The sequence below is a fragment of the Leucoraja erinacea genome, unplaced genomic scaffold, assembly GCF_028641065.1.
Source record: "Leucoraja erinacea ecotype New England unplaced genomic scaffold, Leri_hhj_1 Leri_204S, whole genome shotgun sequence".
Classification (NCBI taxonomy): domain Eukaryota; kingdom Metazoa; phylum Chordata; class Chondrichthyes; order Rajiformes; family Rajidae; genus Leucoraja; species Leucoraja erinaceus.
This window is the reverse complement of record NW_026576105.1, coordinates 26,346-43,243: the sequence shown is the minus strand read 5'-3', so window position 1 is coordinate 43,243 and position 16,898 is coordinate 26,346. Positions and strand designations below refer to the sequence as shown.

Genomic DNA, 16,898 nt, shown 5'->3' with positions numbered 1-16,898 from the left:
AGCCCCTAGAACTCTATCTAACTCACACTTAAATCCATCCAGTAACTTGTTCTTCACTGCCCTCTGTGGCAGGGAATTCATAAATTCACAACTCTTGGGTGAAAACGTTTTTTCTCACCTCAGTCTTAAATAACCTCCAAATTTATTCTAAGACTGTGGCCCCTGGTTCTGGACTCGCTCAACATTGGGAACTTTTTTCCTGCATATAGCTTGTCCAGTCCTTCTATAATTGTATATGTTTATATAAGATCCCCCAGAGGAATGTTGGTTAAGCATGTATGTGGGGCCTATAGACCTGAAGCAAATTCAGAAAAATCAGCCACCCCAGTTTATACCTATTGTTTGCTTACACCATACAAAGCAGGGACCGGAAACTGCGTCACTTCAGTAATTTACGGAGCATAGGCCAATGGAAACCAACCCGACCCACTAAAGTTTTGCAAGCCAACGTTATCGCAGGTCAGCGGAGCTTTTCACGGCTGCCAGCCGCAAATTCCCGTCACCCAAGTGAGCTCCCCGGGAAACAGAGCGATGCGAATCCCACCGGTGTTTATCCTGTGGCTCTGCTTACATCGTGAGTACAGTTTGCAGTTTTAATATAAAAATAATCGCATCCGTCCCGATTTTCAAAACAGTTTGTTTAATCCTCGACACGTGGTTCGTTTTTGATGCACGTATACCTCTCCCTGTGCTTCACCTGCAGTCTCCTTTAGTCAGACGCTGACGCAGAGCCCCTCAGCGGCGACGAGGGAGGAGTGCCAGTCTCTCGCCATCAAATGCCGTTTCCAACCTGGTTCAAGGGGTGAATATGCATTTCAAACTGGACGTTTCTTCAAACAAACCCAGTCCGAACCTGGGCGGGAACGGATCACCAACGGGCCCCGATTCCGTACGTCGGTTAATGTAGCAGAAATGACTTTCACGCTGGAAATTCGAGAACTGGCAGCTGGGGACAACGCCACCTATTACTGTCAAGCTGAGTACAGATGGCGTCGACAAAGGGTTATGGGGATCACAATATTAGAGAGCAGCACATAATCTTCGGGCAATTAACACATCGATTCACGGGAAGCGGCAACACAATGTTACAATTCTTCGTGACGCTGGAGTCAACCTGAACTCCATTGCAATCGGGAAGTTATTGCTATTTTTACTTGCCATTTTCTCCATCGATTTCCGAAACGACCACCGATCCAGGTACAGAGGTTGCATTTCTATTTGGTTCGTCTCTTAAATTGAACAGATTGATCATACTGCGACGTTGGAACTTGTAACATTTGGTTTTCGTTCCGAAACCACTGGAGGTGATTTCGCAGCCTCTGGTCATGACTGTCGGGCAGATATAGACGAGGGAGTTTTTTGTACTGACGATCCCCAGCGTCAGGTCACTGTGGGTCCATACTTCCGTGGGGAACTTACTATAAGGATGGTACAGGGTCCGCAGTGACTGTCACAATCGGTAAGCATTCGAAAACTTCGGGTCCCACCTCTGGCTGTACCTGGGAATGTGCTGGAACATGTTACAAGGCGACAGTAATTTAATCAATTTTCAACAGGACGGTTTTCTATAGGGGTTTGCAATAAAAACACATCTGGTTATGTTGGAGAAAGGATTGAGGCGAGCACTCCGGCAGCAGGTATGATATAAACTATGACATAAATGATATAAACGATGACAGAGAACGATCAATGCACAAAAAAATCCCCAAAAGGAATATGATTACAACAGCGATTTTATAAAGACTAAGAAGAGTAGCAATGATTTATTAACAGAAGGGGGGAGGGGGGGAGTTTCTAAGCGGTCAAGGAAGAGGCAAAATAGAACAAAACCGCTGTTGAACCTGTTCACAACGCAATTACATTGCTTTTGTAAGAGCTTTCCCATTAGGGTATGACGCGTAGGATGGCTTTAATCAAGTCAAGTCAAGTCTAGTCACTGTTCTTTCCATAGCACATTTAAAAAACATCTCCCGTTGACCAAAGTGCTTTATATTGCTGGAGGTACTAACGTTATACAACAGCGGCTCGTAGATTAAGTACATCCATAAATATATACACATAGCGGACTCAGAGGACGTCAAGAAAGGCTTGAGAGTAAAGATGAGGTTTATGTCTCGACTTAAAAGAGTCGATGGGGGGGGGGGGGGGGAGCAGTTCCGATGGGAAGAGGGATGCTGTTCCACAGTCTAGGAGCTGAAATCTCAAAGGCGTGGTCGCCCCTGAGCTTATGCCTGGACCGCGGGATGTTCAGTAACCCCAAGTCGGCCGATCAGTGGGACCTGAAGATGGTGTGACTTTAGTAAGCGGACTTTTGATGGAGGTGGGGACAAAGTCATAAAGAATGAACTTGAAATTTATTCGGAACCGCACAGAGAGCCAGTGCAGAGAGGCCAGAATCGGGGTGATCTGGTCCCTTTTTCGGCTGCTCGTCAGGAGTCTCGCTGCGGCGTATTGGACCAGTTGCAGGCGGGACTGGGAAGATTGGCTGATGCCAGTGTAAAGGGAGTTGCAGTAATCGAGGCTGGAGGAGATGAATGTGTGGATGATCTTTTCGAGGTCGTCAAACTGGAGGAATTGTTTTATTTTAGCTATCGGCCGAAGCTGGAAGAAGCTAGCTTTTCCCACGGCATTGACTTGTTTGTCAAATTTGAACGGTGAGTCAAAGATCACGCCAAGGTTTTTGACGTGAGGTTTGAGTAATGGGGTAAGGCTTCCAAGGCTGCCTGCTATCGTTTTGATTGAGTCCGAGGGGCCGAGAAGGATGACCTCGGACTAACTCTCGTTTAGTTGGAGGACGTTCTGGGTTGGGGACGGTGAAGTAATCATCTTTATAATTCCGAACTGCCAGAAGGCGCTTGACTGGAAGAATGTTGAACAGTACGTCTAAAACCCCGTGCGAAAACTGCACAGACTGAATCAAACCGACAACATGCAGATTATGGGAAAATATCACACGATGTTGATCATAAACCGCAAGTAATAACATCGAGACATCCAGATCTGACAAAAATTCTGCTCTCACCCCAACCATGGACTGTTTACCCTCCTACCATCCGGGAGGCGCTACAGGTCTCTCCGTTGCCGAACCAGCAGGTCGAGGAACAGCTTCTTTCCGGCGGCTGTCACTCTACTCAACAACGTACCTCGGTGACTGCCAATCACCACCCCCCCCCCCCAACACTTATTATTTTTTTAAATTCAAATCGTTTGCTATGTCGCTCTTCAAGGGAGATGCTAAATGCATTTCGTTGTCTCTGTACTGTACACTGACAATGACAATTAAATTGAATCTGAATCTGAATCTGAAATGTGCTGTAACGTTGAAATGAAAGTGAAACAGAGGAAGATGTGCCCCACTGAAGATAGAAACGTTGGTAATAAGCTGGGAGAGGTTTTATCCGGGTGTGGTAAATGCTGTTAAAGAATAGCACTTTCCCCAGAAATATTCAGTGTCGGCTTGGCTAATTCTGCGTTGAATACTCTAATTTCACTCTCGTGTGTATTCCAATGCACTGGCTTATAACCGAGACGTGGTAAATCTTTACACGCGAGCAAAATATATCAATTTTTTACACGATATGTTCTTCGGGAAACGTGACAATAAACGATAGAATTTTCATTTATTGTTAATCTGACCCATGATCTGGATGCAGGCTCTCTGAATGTGCCCCACAGTCATTCTTCCTGCTCCCGGTTCATTTTCGTACACTTAGCCATGATAATCCATGAAGATCATTTCATGGTCAGTGACGTCCCTTCGCTGCTCATGGTTTGAATAATTACCAAGGATATTTTGAAATCCAGTGCACACGTCTCTCCGGCAATGTATAGTAACGGAATAATGAATTTCTCTCCGACAGCTACAGCTTATATTTCCCAGTTGGCCACGAGTCCGCCGCTACAGTCTTTTCCTGCTGGCAGCAACGTTACTCTAGAATGCGTATGTTTTGGGTTCTGTCCATTCACAATACATTGGTACCGGCAGTTCCCAGGAAATGCTCCACAATTTCTGCTCCTGGGACACAGTTCAGGAGAGCAGGATGAGAAACATTCTGCTGGAAAAAAAAATATTCGCTTCTCTTGATCGTGGACAGAAAATCAGCCGGTTAACAATCTCCAATTTGCAGCTTGGCGACGCTGCTGTGTTCTTCTGTGCAATTAGGTCAGGCACAGCACAGTCATACAAAATAGGGAGAAAGCCTTACAAAAACGTCGATGTGGTCGAGCACGGACAGGCACAGCGCTGCAGAGCTCAGAGAGAGCTGCAGAAAATGTCGGTGCGGTAGAAATTATTGCAGCAAATAATGTTTATATCTGCTGTTGGCCTTCATAACAAGAGGATTTCAGCATAGGAGTAAAGAGGTTCTTCTGCAGTTGTATAGGGCTCTGGTGAGACCGCAGCTGGAGTATTGTGTACAGTTTTGAGGAAGGACATCCTTGTGATCGAGGCAGTGCAGCGTAGGTTCACGAGATTAATCCCTGGGACGGCGGGACTGTCACATGCGGAAAGATTGAAAAGGCTAGGCTTGTATTCACTGGAGTTTAGAAGGTTGAGGGGGGAATGTTATAGAAACATATAAAATTATAAAAGGGCTGGGCAAGTTAGATTCAGGAAAAATGTTCCCAATGTTGAGCGAGTCCAGAACCAGGGGCCACCGTCTTAGAATAAAGTGGAGGTCATTTAAGACTGAGTTGAGAAAAACGTTTTCACCCAGAGAGTTGTGAATTTGTGGAATTCCCTGCCACAGAGGGCTGTGGAGGCCAAATCACGGGATGGACTTAAGAGAGAGTTAGACAGAGCTCTAGGGGCTAGTGGAGTCAAGGGTTATGGGGTGAAGGCAGGCACGGGTTATTGATAGGGGACAATCCGCCATGATCTCAATGAAAAGCGGTGCTGGCCCGAAGGGCCGAATGGCCTCCTCCTGTTTCCATGATTCTATATTTCTAAAAAGAGTAAACAAGATCGCGAGATGATTGTCAAGTTCATGGTTAATTGGGATCGTAAAATAATGCATGTATGCATGAATGAATGAATGGATGAATGGATGAATGATGAATGAATGAATGAATGAATGGTTGAATGCATGATTGATTGAATTAATGAATGATTGATTGAATGATGAATGAATGAATGCATGAATGAACGGATGTAATGACGTGGAGGGTATGACCGGTAATGAGGCAGGCAGGGGAGGACTGAATTAGAAGACCCTCGGAAGGATGAGCAACCTGACCAAGGCCACGTGGATCAGAGGGGCATTTGAGATAGAAAGGGGAAGGAAAACGTTGTTGTCATTGGGGATAGTATTGCTAGGGGGCGTTGATACTGTTCTCTGTCGAAAGGTTTGAGAGTCCCGAAAGCTGTGTTGCCTGCCTGGTGGCCGAGTTCAGGACATTTCGTCTGCGCTGCAGAGCAACTTGCAGGCGAGGGGAAAGATCCCGTTGGCGTGGTCCAATGACCTAGGTAGAACAAGAACATAGATTCTGCTGAAGGAATATGAAGATCAAAAGCAGAACCAAGTAGGTAATAATCTCTGGATTGCTACCCGAGTCATGTGCGACGGTCGGAGCTGGGAATTGAATGTTCAAAGTTAAACATTCTATCGGAAAGAAAGACAGGTGGGCGGAGGGGTTGGGGTAGCACGGTTGGCACGGAATAAAATTCAGTGCGTAGGGAGGGTGATAAGATCATAGAGTGTAGTAATGGTGGCTAGAGCTGAGAGATTTTACGGGTAAAAATGCGATAATGGAAGTTAGTTTCAGGCAACCAAACAGTAGTCAGGATATAGGATACAAGTTACACCAGTAGACATAAACATAGAAAATAGGTGCAAGAGTTAGGTATGTTACAAAACCTACCTGAATCGCCATTGGGAATCTGCCCTCAGCCAGGCCCGCGATTTTGGCGCTGTTTCGAGGGGGCGGGTTTAAAACGCGATTTTTACTGGGCTGTACTAATCGCAGATGTTCAGCCTAGTAAATCATTAACGATAAATCGCTGCAAGACCCGGTCGCAAAAGGTATTATTAGTTTTATAGGCCTCGATAATATAGTTATAATAGTTTAAAATTACTCTCTGATTCCGCAACATCTCGCAGCCCCAGGGTTTTATAAAGCAAACAATTAAAGGTATGTACCTTATTTTTACATTAAATGGGGCATATATATAACCCTATATATCTAGTTATCTCTAGCGAGTAGTTCATTTTGGGCTTTTTATATCCCGCAGTATTTTTCTCGGCATTTGAGGGCACTAATCTAGCGCGCTGTCAACGTTCTAAACCAGCGCGTTCCACATGAACCCACTAGAAAGCCGATTTAAATGGGCATTTATTTACAGCAATTGAACACTAAATTCCTTCCATTTGGCCTATAAATTAATGTAAATTAGATATAAAAATCATGTTATATTGTGAAGTATTTGTGAATAATCTTTGGACACTTAGGCTATTTAAAAATGTTAATCTTTCCTTAAGAAATGGGCCTTTGATTATCCAAGATCACAGCTTTTTTGTAATGTCCATTGAAAATCAATAGGGAACAAGATGCTAATTTCCGAGAATGAAAATGGCCATAACTTTTTTAATACTTGAGATATGAAAGTGAATTTGGTGTCAAATTAAACTTATTGTTATGCTTTATCTGATGGGATAAATTGCAGACTTGATTTTTAAAATCTCAACATTTTGTAACATTGCTACAAGAGTAGGCCATTCTGCCCTTCGAGCCTACACCGCCATTCAATCTCTGGTTTGTTTCATGTGGGAGGTGGGGAACGGGGTCGGGGGAAACTTTTTTCAATCTCTTACGGAGATGCGATTGTTTTCCGGATCGTATCTCCGATCGCTCTGCGGCCTAAGATCTTGTAGTTGGCGGCCTTGCTCAAATCTGACTTCCAGCCCCACCGCTCCTGTGGATTTCACCATCGAGGAGCTCGCAGACTCCGGCAGAGACTGATGGCGGGAAGCTGCAATTCGCAGATGGTTCGACCAGCCCAGACCTGGGGGCCGATCGCCAGGCGCGAGGCAGCTGGGGGCCTCCAGATCCGGGCGCATGATCGCCCCGACGGGGAGGGATCGACCGCCGGCTGCGGGAGCTAAGATCTCCCCGACAACGGAAGGTTGCAGAGCCCTGCAGAACAAAGAAGGGAAGCAGAGTGAACATGTTTGCTCTCCATCACAGTGAGGAATGTGGGGAAGTCGCTGTGGGCGATGGCCATGTTTAACATAGAAACATAGAAATTAGGTGCAGGAGTAGGCCATTCGGCCCTTCGAGCCTGCACCGCCATTCAATATGATCATGGCTGATCATCCAACTCAGTACCCCGTACCTGCCTTCTCTCCATACCCTCTGATCCCCTTAGCCACAAGGGCCACATCTAACTCCCTCTTAAATATAGCCAATGAACTGGCCTCGACTACCCTCTGCGGCAGAGTTCCAGAGATTCGCCACTCCCTGTGTGAAAAACGCTCTTCTCATCTCGGTTTTAAAGGATTTCCCCCTTATCCTTAAGCTGTGACCCCTTGTCCTGGACTTCCCCAACATCGGGAGCAATCTTCCTGCATCTAGCCCGTCCAACCCCTTAAGAATTTTGTACGTTTCTATAAGATCCCCTCTCAATCTCCTAAATTCTAGAGAGTATAAACTAAGTCTACCCAGTCTTTCTTCGTAAGACAGTCCTGACATCCCAGGAATCAGTCTGGTGAACCTTCTCTGCACTCCCTCTATGGCAATAATGTCCTTCCTCAGATTTCTGAAACCAAAACTGTACGCAATACTCCAGGTGTGGTCTCACCAAGACCCTGTACAACTGCAATAGAACCTCCCAGCTCCTATACTCAAATCATTTTGCTATGAAAGCTAACATACCATTCGCTTTCTTCACTGCCTTAACATTTAACTTAACATTACACTAACTACACTTAACATTTATATTGGTTTCTTGTTGCTCTTTACTGTTACGACGGCATGGTTTGACGGTATGTTGCAAACCATTCTTGGCTAATAAAGTACTATTATGAGTATGATTTTGAATATGATATTATACCACAGATGCAGAAAATAGATGGGTGACCACCAGTGAACGGATTATGGAGAAGCAGTCAGGTGGAGGGGAATGATCAGGCGCTAGAGGGGAGTATCGGCAGCAGGTCCACGGCATCAGGCGCGGCTCAGAGCGGGGAGGGAGGAAAACAGACAGCGCGACAAACATAGGAGACCCATTGGAGCGCGGGAGGGGGGGGGGGGTGAGACGCAGAAAGAAGAGTCCATTCGCTACGCGACACACTCCAGGATGACGATGTCTTCATTTGGGGTCGACACACAAATGGCTACAGAATATTCCTAACGCTATTTGAAGAAACCGTATTATTTACTAGTCAGAAGCCCTTTTCACCCAATTCACATGATATGTTTCACTTCAAACAGCGACAGTAGTTCGTTTCGCAATTAAGCCACATTGCTCAAACAATATCATGTCATAAATCATTACAAGAAAGAACAACATACTCTCCCTTGTTTATTCGGAGCATTCTGCCTGGCAATTATGATGATGCAATTAATTGTCGCTCCAGAGATTACACTGCGGTATAAATAGTCCTGAAAAGTTTGATGCAGAATTTTCTTGCCAGCTAAATCGTGCTCACGGAAACAATGCACGCACCTGGGAATGGGCCGGTCTTTGCCATTTATTATTCTTTTCTCGCAGCTTTCGGAGTTCCAGGTAAGAACAAAACATATGGACGTCGACTTTCATTTAAAAAGCATTTTCAATCTGCCATTCAGCCACGTCTATGTGCAACGAATGCACGCCGGGTTCTCCGTCGCTATCTGTCCCTTGCGATCTCGTACGGAATGACGAATTCAATCAAGTTGTCTGATGCAAACGAGGTCGTTCCAAAAATAAATATTCTCATAAAAATGCTTGTTGGCACCGTCTTTTGAATGCTGTTGAATGGGAGCATCTGTACTTTCTGATCAGAGACAGAAATGTATAATTGGATGCAGAATTGAATTATTTTAAATTGTCTCTCCTCTCGGACAAAACTCGCCCGACAAAAATGCAGGTGTCATTTATAGAATTTGGTGGCTGATGTAACACCTCCGATCATGTCATTTATTGGAATTACACTTCGAACACCATTTGACTCAACACTGGTCTCAATGCAGGCATTGAATCAATTTCACCTACCAAGTTTATTTTCTTGTTTGCTGACCGCATTTGGCAGCTGTTTACAAGTAACGTTATTATGAAGCGCTCTTGTTAGTTTGGCATGGAAATGCATTATTGTATCTAAATTTCACACGCTATATTCTAAATGATCTCTTCTCCCATTGACATCGTTATTTGCTTTCAGTATGAGCGCCGAAGATGAAGGGGGGACTTGATAGAGGTCTGTAAAATTATGCAAGGGATAGACAGAGTTGACGTGGATAAGCTTTTTCAATTGAGAGCAGGGAAGATTCAAACAAGAGGACACGACTTGAGAATTAAGGGACAGAAGTTTAGGGGTAACATGAGGGTGAACTTCTTTACTCAGAGAGTGGAAGTGGTGGAGGCCGGCAGGTTCGATTTTATCATTTAAAAATAAATTGAAAAGGTATATGGATGGGAAAGGAATGGAGGTTTATGGTCTGAGTGCAGGTAGATGGGACTAGATGAGAGCAAGTGTTCGGCACGGACTAGAAGAGCCGAGATGGCATGTTTACGTACGGTAATTGTTATATAGTTATATATGGTTATATGGTTATGATGTGCCAATGGATTTATATTTTCTTATTTTCTCAACAAATTGTCATTATGTTTGGGAAGCTGGTCTTTTGTATTCCATTCCATAATGTCCCTGTCCCACTTAGGAAACCTGAACGGAATCCTATGGAGACTTTGCGCCCCACCCAAGGTTTCCGTGCGGTTCCCGGAGGTTCCCGGAGGTTTTTTTGTCAGTCTCCCTACCTGCTTCCACTTCCTGCACCCTCCGTCAACCACTTGCAATCTCCGGGAACCTTGGGTGGGTCGCAGTCTCCAGAGGTTTCCGTTCAGGTTGCCTAAGTGGGACAGGGGCATAACCGTACACGGGCGTGGCATGAGCCAAAGCACAATATATTTGGTGGTTAGCTGAATCGTCGAAATACTGCACGAATTTATCCTGTCAATCAATTGGATTTAACGGTCTGATTATCAATGAACGAATTTATTATTTTGTTTTGCAGCGAATTTAGTGACGATTGTGATTTTGTCGCAAGGAAAGTGCGGCCTCTCGAAATGCATAACTCGTTACCTGGTGTTCATGGCAGTGGCGGATCTCCTGGTCATTATAACTGCTGTGATATTAAGTCGGCTACGGGCTATTTATTTCCCACTTAGTTTCTTGTCCACCACTCCTGCCTGCAGTCTCGTTATTATCTTCAGCTGGATTTCAAAAGACACATCGGTGTGGTTAACGGTCGCGTTCACGTTCGATCGCTTTTTAGCTATTGGCAGCCAGAAATTGAAGGTGAGATACTGCACCGAGAAAACTGCGGCTGTGATTATAGCAACCATCTGCGTGCTGGCGTCCTTGCGAAACATCCCTTTATATTTTGAATATGAGCCCATGTATGTCGTTGACAATGTACCCTGGTTCTGCAGCATTAGACCAATCTTCTATACATCACTTGCATGGAGGGTGTATGAATGGCTGCACCGTATGTTAAATCCATGTATCCCATTCCTCCTCATTTTGCTGCTTAATGTTCTGACAATCAGACACATTCTAGCGGCCAGTCGGGCCCGCCGAAGACTCCGGGCGCAGAGCAACGGTGAGAAACAGAGTGACCCCGAGATGGAGAGCCGGAGAAGGTCCATTATTTTACTTCTCGCCATCTCCTGGAGTTTTATTTTGTTGAGGTCGACCTATGTGGTAAATTTCCTATTTGTGCAGATTACAAGCAACGTCTATCCAACTGGTTCTAATTCCAATGACCCAAGATTTATTCTTCAAGAAAGCGGATACATGTTAGAGATTCTTAGTTCCTGTACCAACACGTGTATTTATGTTGGCACACAGTCTAAATTCAGGGAACTGTTAAAGGATGCTCTCAAATATCCATTCAATATCATTACTGGCTGGTTCAACTAGTGCATATAACACAGAAAATTAGAAACATAGAAAGTAGGTGCAGGAGTGGGCCATTCGGCCCTTCGAGCCTTCACCGTCATTCAATATGATCATGGCTGATCATCCAACTCAGTATCCTGTACCTGACTTCTCTCCATACCCCCTGATCCCTTTAGCCACAAGGGCCACATCTAACTCCCTCTTAAATATAGCAAATGAACTACCTTCTATGGCAGATAATTCCAGGTATTCACCACTCTCTGTGTGAAAAATACTTTTCTCACCTTGGTCCTAAAAGATCGCCCCTTTATCCTTAAACTGTGAGCCCTTGTTCTGGACTTCCCCAACATCGGGAACAATCTTCCTGCATCTAGCCTGTCCAACCTCTTAAGAATGTTGTAAGTTTCTATAAGAACTCCCCTCAATCTTCTAAATTCTAGCGAGTACAAGCCGAGTCTATCCAGTCTTTCTTCATATGAAAGTCCTGACATTACAATTCTCCACTGAAAAGAACATGCAACTCAGAAACGACAAGCGGTGAAGAATTTCGACAAAGACCGCGCCGGAGTGTGGCGCCGGTTTTGCGTGCTGATATCAAATTAGGATCTGCTATCATCCGATACAATGTACACACAAATGCTGGAGAAACTCAGCGGGTACAGCATCATCTATGGAGCAAAGGAGATAGGCAACGTTTCGGACCGAAACCCTTCCTCAGACGCGAAATTCGAATTCTTCTTCGGCCCGAAACGTTGCCTATCTCCTTCGCTCCGTGGATGCTGCCGCACCCGCTGAGTTTCTCCAGCATTAATGTGTACCTTCGATTTTCCAGCATCTGTAGTTCCTTCTTAAACACATCATCTGAGACAATCTCGTTACCATCTCTTTACTCTTTTGGTTGTATTTTCTACCCATTGTACCTGAGTTTGGCTTGATTGTATGCATGTATTGTATTATCCGATTTGTTTGGAAAGCAAGCAAACGACTTTCCGCTGAAACTCTAATCACATGGCATTAATGAACTGAAAAGCACAATTAAACCTCATTCCCGGTGGAACTCATATTAAAAAATTGTGTTTCATTTCGAATATCCATCTTCTTCTTTTCGTGTCCATCTTGTTACAAATGTTGGCCTCGCTCTCATCGTCTGTCCTGAAAAGGACGCAAGCTTCCGGCGACAATGTGGAAGCCTTCACATGTCGCAATAGATGACGGTGGTAACAGAATTAGCTCAGGATAATTCCAGTTTCCACCCCCGCGACATGGACGCTTCTGCTATGGCGCCGAATACCCATCATCAGTACCCTATTCTGAAATGTAATTCACAAAGTTCAGTAATAATAATTATGACGAGAGATTTGTTTACTTTGAACCAAAGATCCTATAGCAGAGCAAGATGGGTTACTCTCACGCAAACGTGAGGTACGCTCATGGGCGGATTCATGGGTGATTATAGGACACATTTTAGCAACCTGACTCCGCCATCTTGCGCCATCTTGCTCCGCTTTCTTGTTCCCGCCTTCTTGCTTCCGGCCAAAGATTGGATCCGCAGCGGGGAGAAGGAGTGCGGGGTCCGGGGCAGCGGGGAGAGAGAGTGTGGGGCAGCGGGGAGAGAGAGTGCGGGGCCCGGGGCAGCGGGGAGAGGGGCATAGGAGGGGGGACATTGTAGTAAGGGGGCAGGCGAGAGAGTGCCGGGGGGGATAAGGCCTAGCGTGTGTGAAGTTGCAGGGAGGTTTACAATGTTTCTTATTTACAATGTTTCTTATTTAATGTCCCTTGTCTAGTCCGAAATAAAGTTCATTATTGGATTAGAAGAAATATAATTGTGTGTGTTATATACATTTATATAATTTTCACGTATGTGTGTTTATAAACATTTTATTCTTTAACAAGAATCAACAGAATTATGAACTAACAGAATTATGAATCTAACCCTATAATCAGGCACAAAAAGTCCCCCCCTGTCAATCATCCTGCGAGTCGGGTCGGTTCCGGTCACTACAAAATCAACTCAAACACTGCTTGTGAGCCATTTAAAAAGAAATGATTTAAAAAACATTAAAAAAGACAATTACCAGATCAAATTTTATTCTTGACAAGACGTTTGAACTGAACGATTTATGAATTTGACCCACACAAACTGTTGCCCCGCAAAATTGATTACAGTGCGAGTCGGGTCGGGTTAGGAAGGCTCAGGTTGCTAAAATGGGCGTGGAAAAAGCCCATGATCCCCTCCATAGCGTACTACACGTCAGTCCATTGCATTTAGCAGGAGTAGCCTATCTTGCTCTGCTATAGGATCTTTGTTTTGAACAGTGTAACGATGATAGTGCTTTGGCGAGTACACGTTTGTCCAATTGTGAGTACGTTTCGTGTTTCACTGTTTACGAATGATTTCGGATTTGCTAGCTACAGACGTCTGCTGCCACACATACGATGCATTTGAAAGGGTTGGTGGATAAACGTAAGCACTTAAAATATAACATATAACAATTACAGCACGGAAACAGGCCATCTCGACCCTTCTGGTCCGTGCCGAACACTTACTCTCACCTTGTCCCATCTACCTGCACTCAGACCATAACCCTCCATTCCTTTCCCGTCCATATACCTATCCAATTTATTTTTAAATGATAAAATCGAACCTGCCTCCACCACTTCCACTGGAAGCTCATTCCACACAGCTACCACTCTCTGAGTAAAGAGGTTCCCCCTCATGTCACCCCTAAACCTCTGTCCCTTAATTCTCAAATCATGTCCTCTTGTTTGAACCTTCCCTACTCTCAATGGAAGAAGCTTATCCACGTCAACTATGTCTATCCCTCTCATAATCTTAAAGACCTCTATCAAGTCCCCCCTTAACCTTCTGCGCTTCAAAGAATAAAAACCTAACTTGTCCAACCTTTCTCTGTAACTCATCATATTGTGTAACTTTTGTAACTTATCATATTGTGGCTGCGGTTGCGACACCAAGAATGGCAGAGAGGAGGAGGATTCTTAGCACGACTGCAGTCGGCAGTCCGGCAAACAGTACAGTACATGGAAACGTTCATGGCTGTCATGTTCAGCCGCCAAATTAACGGCTGATCCGGCCCCTGGGTCATCAGTTGTACGTGGCATTGAGACCAGCGCTATTCAGTCACTTGATTTGGGTCGTCAATCTGAATTTAGAACAGTTACAGACTGCAGATGTCTGGGATCCATATGAAATTTGGTTCACAAATGTCCACAATGGACGTACAACACATTAGCGTTTATTATGATGAAAATGCAGCTGCAAATCGACGAAACCTATTCATCACGTGTTCAGTATTCAGTATTTATTTAATATCATTTTCACTGAGTACTTACATACACAGAGGAAACGAAAAAAAAAAAAAAAAAAAAAAAAAAAAAAAAAAAAAAAAAAAAAAAAAAACGTTCCTCGACCAGTTTTCATTCAGTGTCGTTAATTTAAAAAAAGGATAAATACAAAGGGCTTTAAAAACAAATTAAAAATTACCATGTCTAAAACAAAAAGTAGGCCTAAACTTTACAATAGAATAAAAACAGACATTCCGACCGACAGTGGCTTCAAGGTATGGACGATGTTGCATGTGTTTGTGAACGATATTTGGGGAGGGGACACAGTCAGTCTTATTGCCTGTGGGAAGAAGCTGTGGAGAATCCTGCTGGTTTTGCAGCTGATGCTCCTGTACCTCTCCCCAGATTCGTGTGATTGGAGTCACCATGCTCACATTAGAGTACATAGAACATAGAAACATAGAAATTAGGTGCAGGAGTAGGCCATTCGGCCCTTCGAGCCTGCACCGCCATTCAATATGATCATGGCTGATCATCCAACTCAGTATCCCGTACCTGCCTTCTCTTCATACCCCCTGATCCCCTTAGCCACAAGGGCCACATCTAACTCCCTCTTAAATATAGCCAATGAACTGGCATCAACTACCCTCTGTGGCAGAGAGTTCCAGAGATTCACCACTCTCTGTGTGAAAAAAGTTCTTCTCATCTCGGTTTTAAAGGATTTCTCCCTTATCCTTAAGCTGTGACCCCCTGTCCTGGACTTCTCCAACATCGCGAACAATCCGATATGATATTAAAGTATAAGGTTGGATGACAGTGCTTGGCCCCAATGCATTGCTTAATGGGGAGCAAACATAATGTGCTGAAATAACCCATTGGTCTGCAGTATGGAAAAAAAAAAACCCCCCCCCCCCCCCCCCCCCCCCCCCCCCCCCCCCCCCCCCCCCCCCCCACCCCCCCCCCCCCCACCCCCCCCCCCCCCCCCCCCCCCCCCCCCCCCCCCCCCCCCATATGTTTGCTTGACGCGCTTCGTTATTTCAGCACTTATCGAGCACTTCTGGGTCATGCCTCCAGCATCCGTGGCTGATTCTGGCTCAGTTGGGAGGGGAACAGGGTACAGGGAGGAGTTTGCCGGGAAAGTCAGCAGAAGCCCATTCAGTTAGAATTAGAACCAGGTACCGGATGCCGTCATCGAACCGCCGCCTCCGAAGCAGCTGTGAAAGGGCGAACAGCCCCTCCGCGTTGAGTGCGAGGCAATGAGCCCGAAAAAACGAGGGACAAAGAAGACAGTACACAGTACAGTACGGTACAGGAACAGACATTGCGGCCCATAGTGTCGGCGCGAAACATGTTACCTAGTTAGCCTATTGTCCTCTGCCTGCGCTGGATCGATATGCCTCCATTCCGCGCATATCTACCCGTCCCCTGCATATCCACGTGCACACCGACACACGTCTGAAATACCATACGACATTATCTCTGGCGGTACGTTCCAGACACCCACCATTGTGTAAAACAGGGTACACAAAAATGCTGGAGAAACTCAGCGGGTGCAGCAGCATCTATGGAGCGAAGGAAATAGGCGTCGTCTCGGGCCGAAACCCTTCTTCAGACTGATGGGGGGTGTGTGTGTGTGGTGTGTGTGGTGTGTGTGGGGGGGGAGCGAAGGAAGGAAAAAGGGAGGAGGAGGAGCCTGAGGGCGGGGGGGATGGGAGGAGACAGCTCGAGGGTTAAGGAAGGGGAGGAGACAGCAAGGGCTAGCAAAACTGGGAGAATTCAACGTTCATGCCATCCGGACGCAAGCAACCCAGGCGGAATATGAGGTGCTGTTCGTTGAATTCTCCCAGTGTTGCTAACCCCTGCTGTCTCCTCCCCTCCCTTAACCCTCGAGCTGTCTCCTCCCATCTCCCCGCCCTCGGGCTCCTCTTCCTCCCTTGTTCCTTCCTTCTCCCTCCCACCCCCCATCAGTCTGAAGAAGGGTTTCAGCCCGAAACGTCGCCTATTTCCTTCGCTCCATAGATGCTGCTGCACCCGCTGAGTTTCTCCAGCATTTTTGTGTACCTTCGATCTTCCAGCATCTGCAGTTCCTTCTTGATAACATTGTGTAAAATACTTCTGCCGCGCATATTTTAAACTTAGTTTTTATTGTATCAAAGCAATGCCTTATAATCTTGGATGTCCCTATCCGGCTGAGGTAAAATGATTTCTACGCTTTCCCCGAGGCTACAGTAGGAACAATCCACGTTTGCCCAAATGCTTCTAATGTGTAATAATCTACAATCCGGACAATATTCTGCTAAACGTCAAGCCTACTCCCCAAAGCCTAAGCATCGGCTTGTACTCGTTAGAATTTAGAAGATTGAGGAGGGATCTTATAGAAACTTACAAAATTCTTAAGGGGTTGGACAGGCTAGATGCAGGAAGATTGTTCCCGATGTTGGGGAAGTCCAGGACAAGGGGTCACAGTTTAAGGATAAAGGGGAAATATTTTAGGACCGA

General features: G+C 45.4%; 1 gene segment (V, D, J or C); it reads left to right on the top strand.

Annotated features, from left to right (window-relative positions):
- The first annotated feature begins 531 nt into the window (after nucleotides 1-531).
- On the top strand, nucleotides 532-1,038 carry LOC129716294 (T cell receptor alpha variable 38-1-like). The segment is given in 2 exon segments: nucleotides 532-574; nucleotides 704-1,038. Coding segments are annotated over 2 exon segments (378 nt in total).
- The last annotated feature ends 15,860 nt before the right edge of the window (nucleotides 1,039-16,898 follow it).